Below are 13,005 nucleotides of genomic sequence, written 5' to 3'. Positions count from 1 at the left end.
CCATACATTAATTGTTCATACTCTTCAATGTGTATACTTTATTCAGACACAAACAATCCCATGAAATTAAGTAGATCCTAGACCCAAGATATTCTAAGAAATACCAAGTTAATCACCACATGACTTGAAACAAATTCTACCAGACTGAGTCTGCCTTTTGACAGAGATTTGTCTAACATATGCTATTACTTTAGATTTATATTTTGACTAGGAATATCATTGTCAGCCACTTTTGGTGTTTAGTTACTACAGTATCACAGAATGATGGAGTTCGAAAGGGACCTCTGGATCATTTGGTCCAACCTCCTGCTCACCAGGGCAACCTAGGGCAGACTTCCCCGGGACCATGTCTAGGCAGTTTTTGAATATATCCAGGTAGATCTACAACCACTCTGAGCAACGTTTTCCGTTTCTCCATCACCTGCACAATAAAGAAACTTTTCCTCATGTTCAGAGGGAACCTACTGTATTTCAGGTTGTGCCTGTTGCCTCTTGTCCTAAAATTGGTCACCACTGATAAAAGCCTGGCTCCCTCTTCTTTGCAAACTCCCTCCAGCTATTTATATACTTAGAGGAGGTCTCACCTGAGCCTTCTCTTCCCCAGGCTGAACAGTCCGAAGTCTCTCAACCTCTCCTCATAAGAGAGATGTTCCAGTCCCTTCACCGTCTTTATGTCCTTTCTCTGGACTCTCTTCAGCATCTCTGTAGCAGTTTTGTATTGGGAAATTGAATATTGGACACAATACTCTTGGTGTGGCCTCAGCGATGCTGAGTAAAGCTTTCTTGGTAGCAAGAGCACCTTTCTGACTCGTGTTCACTTGTTGTCCACCAGAACCCAGTATGTACTAGTGCCTGGGGCTGTTCTACCTCAGGTGAAGATCCATGAATATCTTGTTGAACTTCATGAGATTCCTGCCAGACCATTTCTCTGGCCTGTCAAGGTTCCTCTAGATGGCACCATTGACCATCTGGTGTATCCACTACTCCCAGCTTTGTGTCCTCTGCAAACCTGCTGAGTATATGATCTGCACCATCTTCCAGATCATTAATGAAGATGTTGACCAGAATTGCAGCCAATATTGTGCTCTGTGGTATATAAGTAGTTACTATTCTCTAACTAGACTTTGTGACACAGATCACCATCCTCTGGGCCTGGCTGTTCAGCCACCTGTGTTTCCTCATCCAGCCCATTTTTTACAAATTAAGGAAATCTATAGATTATCATAATTTTCTCCTTGGGCCACTGAATTTTCTTGTTCTGCTTGTTTGTCAGTAACTCTAAATAGCCTGACACATATTTCTACATCTCATAATATTTTTCAAATGTAATTCTGTGCTTCACAGAGACCTTACAGGAAAACTTGTGTTAACTAAACATTTCAGGAATCTATTATTTGTAGAATGGGTTGTAATATATCACCAAAGGGAATTTCTGGATACCCTTTTTTGTTTCTTTGTTTGTTTTAAAAGAGATATTCAATGTTGAAACAAAGAATACCAGAATTTATTTTGGCTGCAAGGTCTTCCGTTTACATAACTTTTACACATTTACACGTTTCTTACATAAATCCCGTTTTACAGATTTCATTTAATGAGACAGATCCCCACTTAAAAATAAATAAATAAATAAATAAATAAATCCATGTACTGCAGTCTTCTCAAGACTTATTACCTCTTGTTTTTCCTCTCTCATTATAGGTGATCAATCTTATTTTTCACAACAAAATTTTTCTGACTTGGGATTCTTCCCTAATGGAACATAATTTTCATTAGGTGCAAAAGAAAAGAATATCTGGCTATCAGAAGATCTAGACAGTCAGTATTTAGATATCATTAAAAGGTTTCTGACTCAGCCAAACTGATAATAACAATTTGATTGAATCACATACAGAAGAGCTGCTAAAGTATAATCTATTTAATGGTAGATTATTTCAAAACCAGACATTTGTTTTGGCAATATGCTTAAACATGGTAGAAATCTCAGTATTTCTCATAATGCCTTACTTACAAATTGTTGCTTTTATTATAATAATACTGGTTATTAATGTGTAATAAAGCATGTTATACACTTTATTGCATTATCACTCTCAAAATCACAGAATCAAAGAATCATTAAGGTTGAAAAAGACCTCCAAGATAATCTGGTCCAAATGCCCCCCCTACCACCAATATTACACACTAAACCATGTCTCTAAGTACCACATCCAACCTTTCCTTAAATACTCGCAGGGACAGTAACTCCACCACCTTCCTGGGAAACCTGTTCCAATGCCTGACTACGCTTTCTGAGAAGAAATTTCTCCTAATTTGCAACTGAATCCCCCCTGGCGCAACTTGATGCTGTTTCCTCTAGTCCTATCACTAGTTACCTGTGAGAAGAGGCCGACCCCCAGCTCCCCACAACTTCCTTTCAGGTAGCTGTAGAGAGCCATAAGGTCTCCCCTGAGCCTCCTCTTCTCCAGACTAAACAACCCCAGCTCCCTCAGCCGCTCCTCACAGGACTTGTGTCCCCGGCCCTTCACCAGCTTTGTAGCCCTTCTCTGGACACACTCCAGGGCCTTGATGTCTTTCTTGTACTGAAGGGCCCAAAGCTGAACACAATACTTGAGATGCGGCCTCACCAGAGCTGAGTACAGGGGAACGATCACCTCCCTGGTCCTGCTGGCCACACTATTCCTGATGCAAGCCAGGATGTCGTTGGCCTTCTTGGCCACCTGGGCACACTGCCAGCTCATGTTCAGGTGAGCATCAAGCAACACCTCCAGATCCTTTTCCTCTGCATAGCCACTCTCCCCCAAGCCTGTAGCATTGCATGGGGTTGTTGTAGTCAAAGTGCAGGACCTGGCATTTAGCCATGTTGAACCTCATCCCATTGGTCTCTGCCCATTAATCCAGCCTGTCCAGGACCCTCTGCAAATGGTGAATGGTTGTAAATGCAGCTGAGTACTTGCATGTCCACTAGATCTACCATACTTCTAGAATGTTAACAGATTTTTGTACTTCTCTTTGATTTTGTTATAACAGTAGTGTTAAAAAAAATGGGAACATATATTCAGATTTGTTTTGTGGGTTAAATTACATGATTACACTTCAAATTTATTAAGTTTCTTGAAGGAAGATATTTTGCAAATTAGTTGTAAATAGTAAAACAGCAGCTAGAATGAGTTTTGCATCTAGAACACAAATTTATCCCCCCTCCCTTTTTTTTAATTTGACTTCTATGAATTCTGTTTATTTCCAGTTTATTATAAGTTTTCAAAATTATAGCATTTTTTTATTATTTTTATTACCAAAATATTCTTACCAGTCTTGGAGAGCCAAAGACTTCCCCCTCTGTTTCTGTCATTATTTTTACCAAAAATAGAGAAGGAAGCTTTCTAATACAAATCATCTCAACTCTCTAGGGAACACGGGTGGGCAGCCTCAATTTCTCATGGACTTTGTACTTAGACTTACCTCCCCAAGCACTGTGTAATGACACAAGTCTATCTCCTGTGTGTAAACCTTCAGAGCTGTCTGGCCTGCACACCTTGGCAAAGGGTTAATGTACACTAATTGTAAGATACGCTCAGACTTAGAAACCTCAGAGCAAAAAGTCATTCATGTTTTCTTTCTGACATGCAGTCTGCCTCCAACATTCTCCACATCCCTACCACCCCACCCCCAATCCTTATTTCTAATATGTCAAGTAAGGCCAGTAAATCAGCAAGGATTCTTGCTATGAACACTCTTATCTATGAAAAGCCTTTCATATGGGAGAAATCCCGTCAGAACTTTTTTCTCCCTCTTTCCTCCTCTCTACTTTGTAAATGTGGTGGAGTGTTTTGAGTAGATCAGACCGATCCCTGTAAACTCAGACTAGAAGAAATGTGATGGATACACTAGACATGGTTTGGATATTATTTTGAACCAGTGAAGTGTACTTCCTTTAAACATCTTGCTTTCAGCAGTAGATATCAATATCTGAGTACATTAACAGAAATATCTAATTACATTTAGTGTTGTTTATTATCATATCTATCTGCTGATCTATAAAACTCAATAGCAATTAATACTAATTGCCTACTAAATTATATTTGCAGTCCCTTAAGTTAATGAGTATTTAGTCAAGACTTATATTGCGCCACTGTAAGAGGAAAAGGTACCCAAGGGTACTGAGAGAACTGGCGGAGGAGCTGGCCGAGCCGCTTTCCATCATTTATCGGCAGTCCTGGCTATCGGGGGAGGTCCCGGTTGACTGGCGGCTAGCCAATGTGACGCCCATCTATAAGAAGGGCCGGAGGGCAGACCCGGGGAACTATAGGCCTGTCAGTTTGACCTCAGTGCAGGGGAAGCTCATGGAGCAGATTATCTTGAGGGTCATCACGCGGCACTTGCAGGGCAAGCAGGCGATCAGGCCCAGTCAGCATGGGTTTATGAAAGGCAGGTCCTGCTTGACGAACCTGATCTCCTTCTATGACCAAGTGACGCGCTTGGTGGATGAGGGAAAGGCTGTGGACGTGGTCTACCTTGACCTCAGTAAGGCTTTTGACACCGTTCCCCACAACATTCTCCTCAAGAAACTGGCTGCTCGGGGCTTGGACTGGCGTACGCTTCGCTGGGTTAGAAACTGGCTGGATGGCCGGGCCCAGAGAGTTGTGGTGAATGGAGTCAAATCTGGTTGGAGGCTGGTCACTAGTGGAGTCCCCCAGGGCTTGGTACTGGGGCCGGTCCTCTTTAATATCTTTATTGATGATCTGGATGAGGGCGTCCAGTGCACCCTCAGTAAGTTTGCAGATGACACCAAGCTAAGTGCGTGTGTCGATCTGCTCGAGGGCAGGAAGGCTCTGCAGGAGGATCTGGATAGGCTGGAGCGATGGGCTGAGGTCAACTGCATGAAGTTCAACAAGGCCAAGTGCCGGGTCCTGCACCTGGGCTGCAACAACCCCAAGCAGAGCTACAGGCTGGGAGATGAGTGGCTGGAAAGCTGCCTGGCCGAGAAGGACCTGGGAGTATTGGTGGATAGTCGGCTGAATATGAGCCAGCAGTGTGCTCAGGTGGCCAAGAAGGCCAACGGCATCCTGGCCTGTATAAGAAACAGTGTGGCCAGCAGGTCTAGGGAAGTGATTGTGCCCCTGTACTCGGCTCTGGTGAGGCCGCACCTCGAGTACTGTGTTCAGTTTTGGGCCCCTCGCTACAGGAAGGACATGGACGTGCTCGAGCGAGTCCAGAGAAGAGCGACCAAGCTTGTGAGGGGTCTGGAGAACAAGTCTTACGAGGAGCGGCTGAGGGAGCTGGGCTTGTTCAGCCTGGAGAAGAGGAGGCTCAGGGGCGACCTCATCGCTCTCTACAGTTACCTGAAAGGAGGCTGTAGAGAGGTGGGGGTTGGTCTATTCTCCCACGTGCCTAGTGACAGGACGAGGGGGAATGGGCTAAAGTTGCGACAGGGGAGTTTTAGGTTGGATGTTAGGAAGTACTTCTTTACCGAAAGGGTTATTAAGCATTGGAACGGGCTGCCCAGGGAGGTGGTGGAGTCACCATCCCTGGAGGTCTTTAAAAGACGTTTAGATGTAGAGCTTAGGGATATGGTTTAGTGGAGTACTTAGTGTTAGGTCGGAGGTTGGACTCGATGATCTTGAGGTCTCTTCCAACCTAGAGAAATCTGTGAATCTGTGAATCTGTGAAAACTGGGAAATACAAAAAGTAGCAGCCTGGTTATAACAAGACAGTTTTAAAAGGTGATTTTATAACTCTGCTTTTGACAGCATATCCTCATTGTTCAGGCTAAAATTGCTGTTCTTGCTCATAAGACACTAGACTTTGTTTTTCATGATATTATTTGGTTATAATTGTTACTGTGCAGACTAAACAAAGGTTAAAGGGGAACAGCAGGTTTTGCTGTTTTGGTTTGGTTTTACTCCAGTTGATTTCCTACTGCCAGACTCATTGTTTTTATAGCTTTGGATACGTTGAGTCAATCCTGAAGCAATAAGATTGAGTTCTATGAGTATATTCTATAGCTCAAACTCGACCTTCATTTTCTTTTTGTGCAATCCTTTTGAGGCCTGGGTGGAATGTGGCCCAGGAGAAGCTTGATGCAGAGTGTTTGCAAGTAAATGTTTAACATTGATTTCAGAAGACCAGATCCTGCCAAATTTCAAGAAAAAAAAACTAAAGAGCGGTGGATTTCTTTTTTGTTCTCTTTCCCATGAAGATCGGGAAAATAACACAGAATTTTCATGTTAAATAGCATAATAGTGCAAGAGATAAAAACTCCAGAAAAGACTAGTCTATTTTGAGGAGATAATTGAAATAATTTAGCCCCTTTCACATTTCTGGTTTGGGGCAACATATTCAAACTGCAGCAAAATTTTATGAAATGTTGATTTGTCTATGGATAGCTGTTTATTGAGCCATAGATCCATGACCAAACTCATTTCATATAAGAGTTATATCTGGCTATAAAGGCATAATACAAAGCATCTCAGACAATAAATATTAACGTTTATCTTATCAAAAATAACACATGTATTAGACTTATTACCTTGTTAACACAGTAAATTCCATGGTAAATTCTTATGATATTTATTCCTGGAATACCAAATGGATTCCTCTGAGAAAGAAAGAGACTCCTCATTGTTGGTAGAGATGGTAGAGTATTCATAACCACAGAATGAAGTTGTGTTATAATAATGCTGTAAAATAAGCAAAGGGTTTCTGAATGGATTTGTAAATATATCTTTTTCATTAGACTGATATCTCTAATTTAACTGATGTTAAAACATAATGTGGGTAGCTGTGTGATGTTCTTGCTTTCTAGTGTGTACAGATTTTATTTTATTTTTTAATTCATTCCTCTGAAAGAGTGAGACAGAGAAAATTGTGACAAAAATTTTCAAAGCAGGATTTCATAATGGAAAAATATAAGAACTTTGCATGATAGTACCAACACTTTCTGCATTAATAATTAGTGCTATAGTTTTTAAACCTGTTGCAAAAAACCAAGTCACATTCAAAAGAAATAAATGTATAATTATATCACTGAAGTGTCCAATTTTACATTGACATTATATACAAGATATTGAACAAAACTAATTTTCTCTTTCTCAATTTTCAAGATCCCGATTTTAAGGACCTTGGAGTTTTGAAACCATTGCCAGGTTGGTATATTGGTTCTTCCTAAGACTTGGAAGCTTTTGCATTCTGTTGTAGAAAATATTTTTGTTTGCTGTTCAGGATTCATTTTTCTGGTATTTTGTTATTTAGTTTGTGAGTTTGAGATGGGAGGACCTGAAGGAATTGTGGAATCTGTACAAATTGTCAAAGAAGGAAAAGCTTCTGAAACTGAAGCAGTAGACTGTAAATGGTACATCAGAGCACCACCCAGATCCAAGGTCAGTCCTTTGTCCACTTGCTGATTTGCCACTTAATTTAAGAAATTGACTTTTCTAATATGCTGTGCATTTCTTAGTACAGACAGCTCTTGTTTAATAACTTTACAGCTTGAACTTGTAAACTGTTTTTTCCTTCTGCTGTTGAAAGGTAATTTGTCACCTCAATCAAAATAACCCTCTTTCTCTATAAATAATGACGTGGGCAGCATTAATGTGCTTTTTGTGCCATAAGTAATTTTCTTAAATTCATCTTTAATTTTGCTCATATATTTAAAGAATCAGTGTGTTTAGTTAAGTGGGAGGTGATCTTATCTAACATAGAGACTATTAATGGAAAACTGCTGGGTCCCTGAGATCATCGCTGTTTCTCATCTGGGAATGGTGAAAATGGAACCAAGGTAAATTAATGTTCCTATGTACAAGGTCTTTAGTTCCTTTGTTTTAGAACCACTGACAAAAAGAGAGAGTGTTCTTGTTTCTCTCCCACTGCGATCAGCAAAACAGGTCTTTGTAACACAGAGGACAGTGCTGCAATGAATTTAATGATTTTTTTTTTTTTGATTTTGTTTGAGTTCGTCTCTTATCCATGGCTTATCAGTTATTATTTGGATTAATTGTTGCTGGCTATACTACTGTTTCTCCTCTCTGTAGTTGGAACAGCTCTGTGCTCCCACCTACTTTCATTTATTCTGCTAAAGACAACTCCCCAGTATATTTTTACTCTCTGTCTTTTATTGGACTAGAAAAGTTTTACAAGGTATAATTTTTATATCCACTAATCTCTGGATCTTTAAACAGGTATGGTTTTTGTGTGTAATCCCAGAGCAGACTGTACTGAATATATTAGACTGTTCCAGCACTGAATAGTGAATAAGCAAGATGAAGGGTTTCCAGTAGAGAAAAATGCATTAGTATCAAAATTTTTTCTGTTGTGAAAGTTTAGGTGTTGAACAGTTGGCTCATAAGACTAGAGATAAATTATTTCCAGAATAAGTTTTAGTCTCATATTTTTTACTTTTGGAAAATTCAATATTCATAAAAGTTTCCAATTAAGTAGATGAAGTTTCCAGAGTAAGTGACTATACATGTGAAATGACTGGACTAATTTATCAGTATTGCACGTTATATACTTAGATATTAGTTGGTAAGAAAACTGATAAACACATTATTAAAATATAGATTCAGTACAATTAAATAAGCTAATAAAATTCCCCCACAGTTTTAATTCCAGTCTGTGCTTAGTCGGTCAGATAATGTCATCATGACATTCTTACTTGATCTAACTCTAAAGTGCCACATGATTTAAAGTCCTCCTAGAAATGTCATATTTATTTATCTGTAGGATTTATCCACAGTTTAGTCCTGATGTAAAAGAGCAATATATGTAGCCACATAAATGTAACCACAACGTTTAACAGAAGTATGCCACACTACCACTGTCAATAGATGGTTTGTTCCTTGTGAATAGGTTACTGTGTGAATTTTTGTACTTGGATTTAGCTGTATTTCATCTCAAAAAGCATAGACTAGCTAAAGAGTATCTGGAAGGGAAAGCAATGAGAAAATTGTAAAAGGCATGAGGAAAGACCAAAAGTTTTTAAATATCACATTAAGGTTTTAGTGAAGGAGGGTGTTATGAGAAAGTATCTTAAATGTTTTAATAATGAGGAAGGGCTGCTCAGATGTCCATGGCTCAGAGAAGTCATGGTTCTGCACTGGAAAAAGGTAGATTCTGGTTAAATGTTAGGGAAAAAAAAAAAAAAAAAGTAGGGAGTGGATTATAAATGATTGGTTAAGGAGGTTTGTTCAGCCAGTATTGCTAACATTGTTAAAGTGGAGGTAAAATAAATAAATAAAGATAAATAAACAAATAAATATGAGACAAACATTACTAATCTTACCTTTAGAAAGAGGGGTGGGCTGGGTCATCTCCTGAAGAATCTTGTTCCCGTCTTACAGAATTCCCTGGGTAAAAACATAGAACAATATAACAACACATAAATCAGCGTTTCCTAACATGAAAATGAAAGCTTTTTTGGTAAGGTAGGAAAAAAAGCCAATTTTGAAGCCTTGATTCAGTTTGAAGGACAACTAGTTTAGCATTTGAACTTTATTAGTCTGTTTTTCATATACACACATATATATGTGTGTTTATATACACAAACATATCTATGTCCATGGTGTTTTCACACTGGGAATATTTGAAAATATTCAGATATTAAGGAACAAATTAGTAGATAATTTTTGAAAAAATCATGAAAGAAGTAAGATCTATGTTAATCTTATTTATAGGTCTGAATTCTGTTGTCCATATTTTACAGTCAGCTTCCTTTGTGCTTATCTACCCTTGAATTAATGACATATTCAGTACAATGTCAGTGACATCATTCTAATTTATAGCAGCTTCCACCTATGAAAACAGGCTTTCCAGCTAGGAACAGTAAGAACTCAACAACTGTCTTAATATCTACATGCTCCTGTACTCTGAGCTGTACAGTTTGTTACTGGGAACTATGCCTAAAAGGTCAGTGTTTCTCAGACAGAATTTGGGTTGGATCCTTACATTTTAGTTTCTTAAACTGTGCTAGAGTCTGAGCTGTTTTCAATTTCATTTGGCTTAAGCTCATCTAATCTAAACTCTCTGCAGAAGGAAGATACAAGTCCCTTCCATGGTTTGCAATTTCAGATTCAAGCCTAGTGTGAGCTCAACATGTATGCAATGAGATCAGTCAGGGTGTATGAACTTGAGAGCTCTAAGCCTGAACTTCAACCTGACACTCTGGGTGTAACATTGCTGCTACTCTCAGAAAGCTAGAGTGGGACAGAGAACAGTACATTTCTTGCACATGCTTAAAATACTGAGTCATCACAGATCACCTTGTAGCACAAAAATTAAAATGCTGAAAATGCATGCAGAACTGAAACTTTCTGGAAGTGCAGAAGACAGCAGAACGCAGCTAAAACACAACTTCAATCTTCATGCAGACTTGCAGCCTTATTTTTGATAGTGACGGATTGCAAAGCATGTGATTAGTGCATTCATTTGAAGTCAATTCCTGCTGAGTAAGATAACTGTGAACCTGGAGTTCAGAAATACTGGGGGTTCTGTACTACATGTAGAAGTAGATTTCAATCAATAGAGAACAAGACTGGCAAATAAAGAAGAGAGCTGCTGACTGAATGTGTCAACCTACTCAGAACAATAAAGAGGTAAAAGAACCTCTCCATTCCAAGATACTTGGCCCTTCACTGCAAAACAAATGCCAAAAGATAAATTAGATAAGTTTATTGCACTGGGATTTCAAAAACTTTGGAATCATCATTGGCTACAGCTGTGGATAAACAAAGAATCCTTTATTTGTGAATAGAAAATTAGAAAATTAAAATAATGATGACAAGCAATGTCAAGGCACATGCAAGACAAAGAGGTGATCTGAGACAGTCAGCATGGCTTCATCAAGGGCAAATTGTGCCTGACCAATCTGGTGGCCTTCTATGATGGAATGACTGCGTCAGTTGACAAGGGAAGACCGACCAACATCATCTACCTGGACTTCTGTAAGGCCTTTGACACAGTCCTACATGACATCCTGATCTCCATATTGGAGAGACATGGATTGATGGGTGGGCCATTCAGTGGATAAGGTATTGGCTTGAAGGTTGCACCCAGAGAGTGGTGGTCAATGGCTCTATGTCCAGGTGGAGGCCGGTGATGGGTGGTGTCCTTCAGGCATCTCTCCTGGGACTGGTACTATTTAAAACCTTTATCAATGACCTAGACAGTGGGATCAAGTGCACCCTCAGCAAGTCTGCAGATGACACCAAGCTGAGTGGTGCAGTTGATACAACAGAAGGAAGGGATGCCATCCAAAGCGAACTAGAGAAGCTTGAGAAGTTGACCCCCATGAACCTAATGAGGTTCAACAAATCTAAGTGTAAGGTTCTGCACTTGGGTCAGGGCAATCCCAGACATGAGTATAGACTGTTAGAAGATCTCATTGAGACCAGCTCTGCAGAGAAGGACTTGGGGGTTCTGGTGGATGAAAAGCTTGACATTAGCCAGCAGTGAGCACTTGAAGCCCAGAAAGCCAACTGCATCCTGGGCTGCATCAAAAGAGGAGCGGCCAGCAGGTCAAGGAAGGTGATTGTCCCCCTCTACTCAACCCTTGTGAGGCCCCCCTACTGCATCCAAGTCTGGGGCCCCCAGCACAAGAAGGATGTTAATCTGTTCGAGTGGGTCCAGAGGAGGGCCACAAAGATGATCAGAGGGCTGGAGCACCTCTCCTACGAAGAAAGGCTGAGACCGATGGCGCTTTTCAGCCTAAAGAAGAGAAGGCTCTGGCGTGACCTTATTGCAACTTTTCAGTTCTGAAAGGGGTCTTATAAAAAAGATGGAGAGCAACTTTTTGCTCACTCAGATAATGACAGGATAAGGGGGAATGGTTTTAAACTAAAAGGTGAAAAGATTTTTATTAGATGTTAGGAGGGAATTCTTCACTCAGAGGGTGGTTAGGCAGTAGAACAGGTTGTCCAGAGAGGTTGTGGATTCCCCACCCCTGGAAGTGTTCAAGACCAGGTTGGATGAGGCCCTGGGCAACCTGATGTAGTGGGTGGCATTCTTGCCCATGGCAGGGGGGTTGGAACAAGATGATCTTTAAGGTCCCTTCCAACCCGAGCCATTCTATGATTTTATGACTCTATGATTTTCTTACTTTCTGTTTGGGGTGAAAAGGTAGAGGAAAAGATTAACAGGAAACATTTTTCTGTTTTGGATATGTCAGCAGAGTTTGACAAAGTTCCATAGAAAGAAAATGTATGTTTGTGATCATGTGGTGCTCCCTTTGGTGGTAGCTTCCCCAGCAAGCTGCCATCATATTGTGCTTAGTCCTTGAGTGGTTTTGTAGGGGAAAAACCTAATCAATGAAACAAACAAACAAACAAACAAAAAACACACGCACCAAAAAAAAAAAAAAAACAAGAAACAACAAATAGAATTTGATGGTAAAAGTAATAAAATATTTACAAAGATGATGTTCTGATTCTGGGACAAAACTAAAACTAAAAAGCTAATTACACAAAGTGATGCCTAATTCTGGCACCCCACCTGAGTTTGCTACTAGGCAAAGAGGAGATCTCTGCAGGTTATAAGATGCAAGACTTAATAACAACCTTAAGAAACTGCAAGCTTAACTAACAAGGATCTAGTTTTGACATGTTGTCACAATATCCTTAAACCTGGGTTGTCTATGACTGGTGATTACTGAGGGGGTTAAGGTGAAGACAGCTGTAGGGCTGGGATATGGCCAACAAAGAGAGATTGGCAGGCCTATCCATGGTGGCCACAGCGTGGTGACAGACAGGCTTGGCTTGAGAGACTTCTTGAGGAGAAAGACTTGGGGGTACCAGTGGCTGAAAAACTCAACACCAGCCAGCAATGTGCACTTGCATCCCAGAAAGTTAAATGTATTCTGGGCTGCATTAAAAATAGTACAGGTAATAGGTAAAGGGAGGTGATTCTCCCTCTCTGCTCTGCTCTTGGAGACCCCACTTGGAGTACTGAGTTCAGCTCTGGGGCCCTGAAGAATAATTATTTTTGCACAATCTGTTTAAAAAAAAAATGGTTTCCTAGGCC

At 40.2% G+C, this 13,005-nt stretch overlaps 1 protein-coding gene across 6 annotated transcripts in view; it reads left to right on the top strand.

Annotated features, from left to right (window-relative positions):
• NETO1 (neuropilin and tolloid like 1) overlaps positions 1-13,005 on the top strand; it is an 88,548-nt gene that overhangs the window by 35,224 nt on the left and 40,319 nt on the right. For 4 of the 6 annotated variants that reach the window (XM_083821910.1, XM_083821909.1, XM_083821907.1 and 1 more), the window contains exons 5-6: positions 7,098-7,139; positions 7,216-7,373. In XM_083821910.1, coding sequence (XP_083678036.1) covers positions 7,098-7,139; positions 7,216-7,373 — 200 coding nt within the window. The remainder of the gene's footprint in view (positions 1-7,097; positions 7,140-7,215; positions 7,374-13,005) is intronic. The other 2 variants (XM_083821912.1, XM_083821911.1) reach the window with 1 other exon arrangement.

The sequence above is a fragment of the Anser anser genome, assembly GCF_964211835.1.
Source record: "Anser anser genome assembly, chromosome: 2".
Taxonomy (NCBI): domain Eukaryota; kingdom Metazoa; phylum Chordata; class Aves; order Anseriformes; family Anatidae; genus Anser; species Anser anser.
This window is presented reverse-complemented; position numbering and strand designations above follow the sequence as displayed.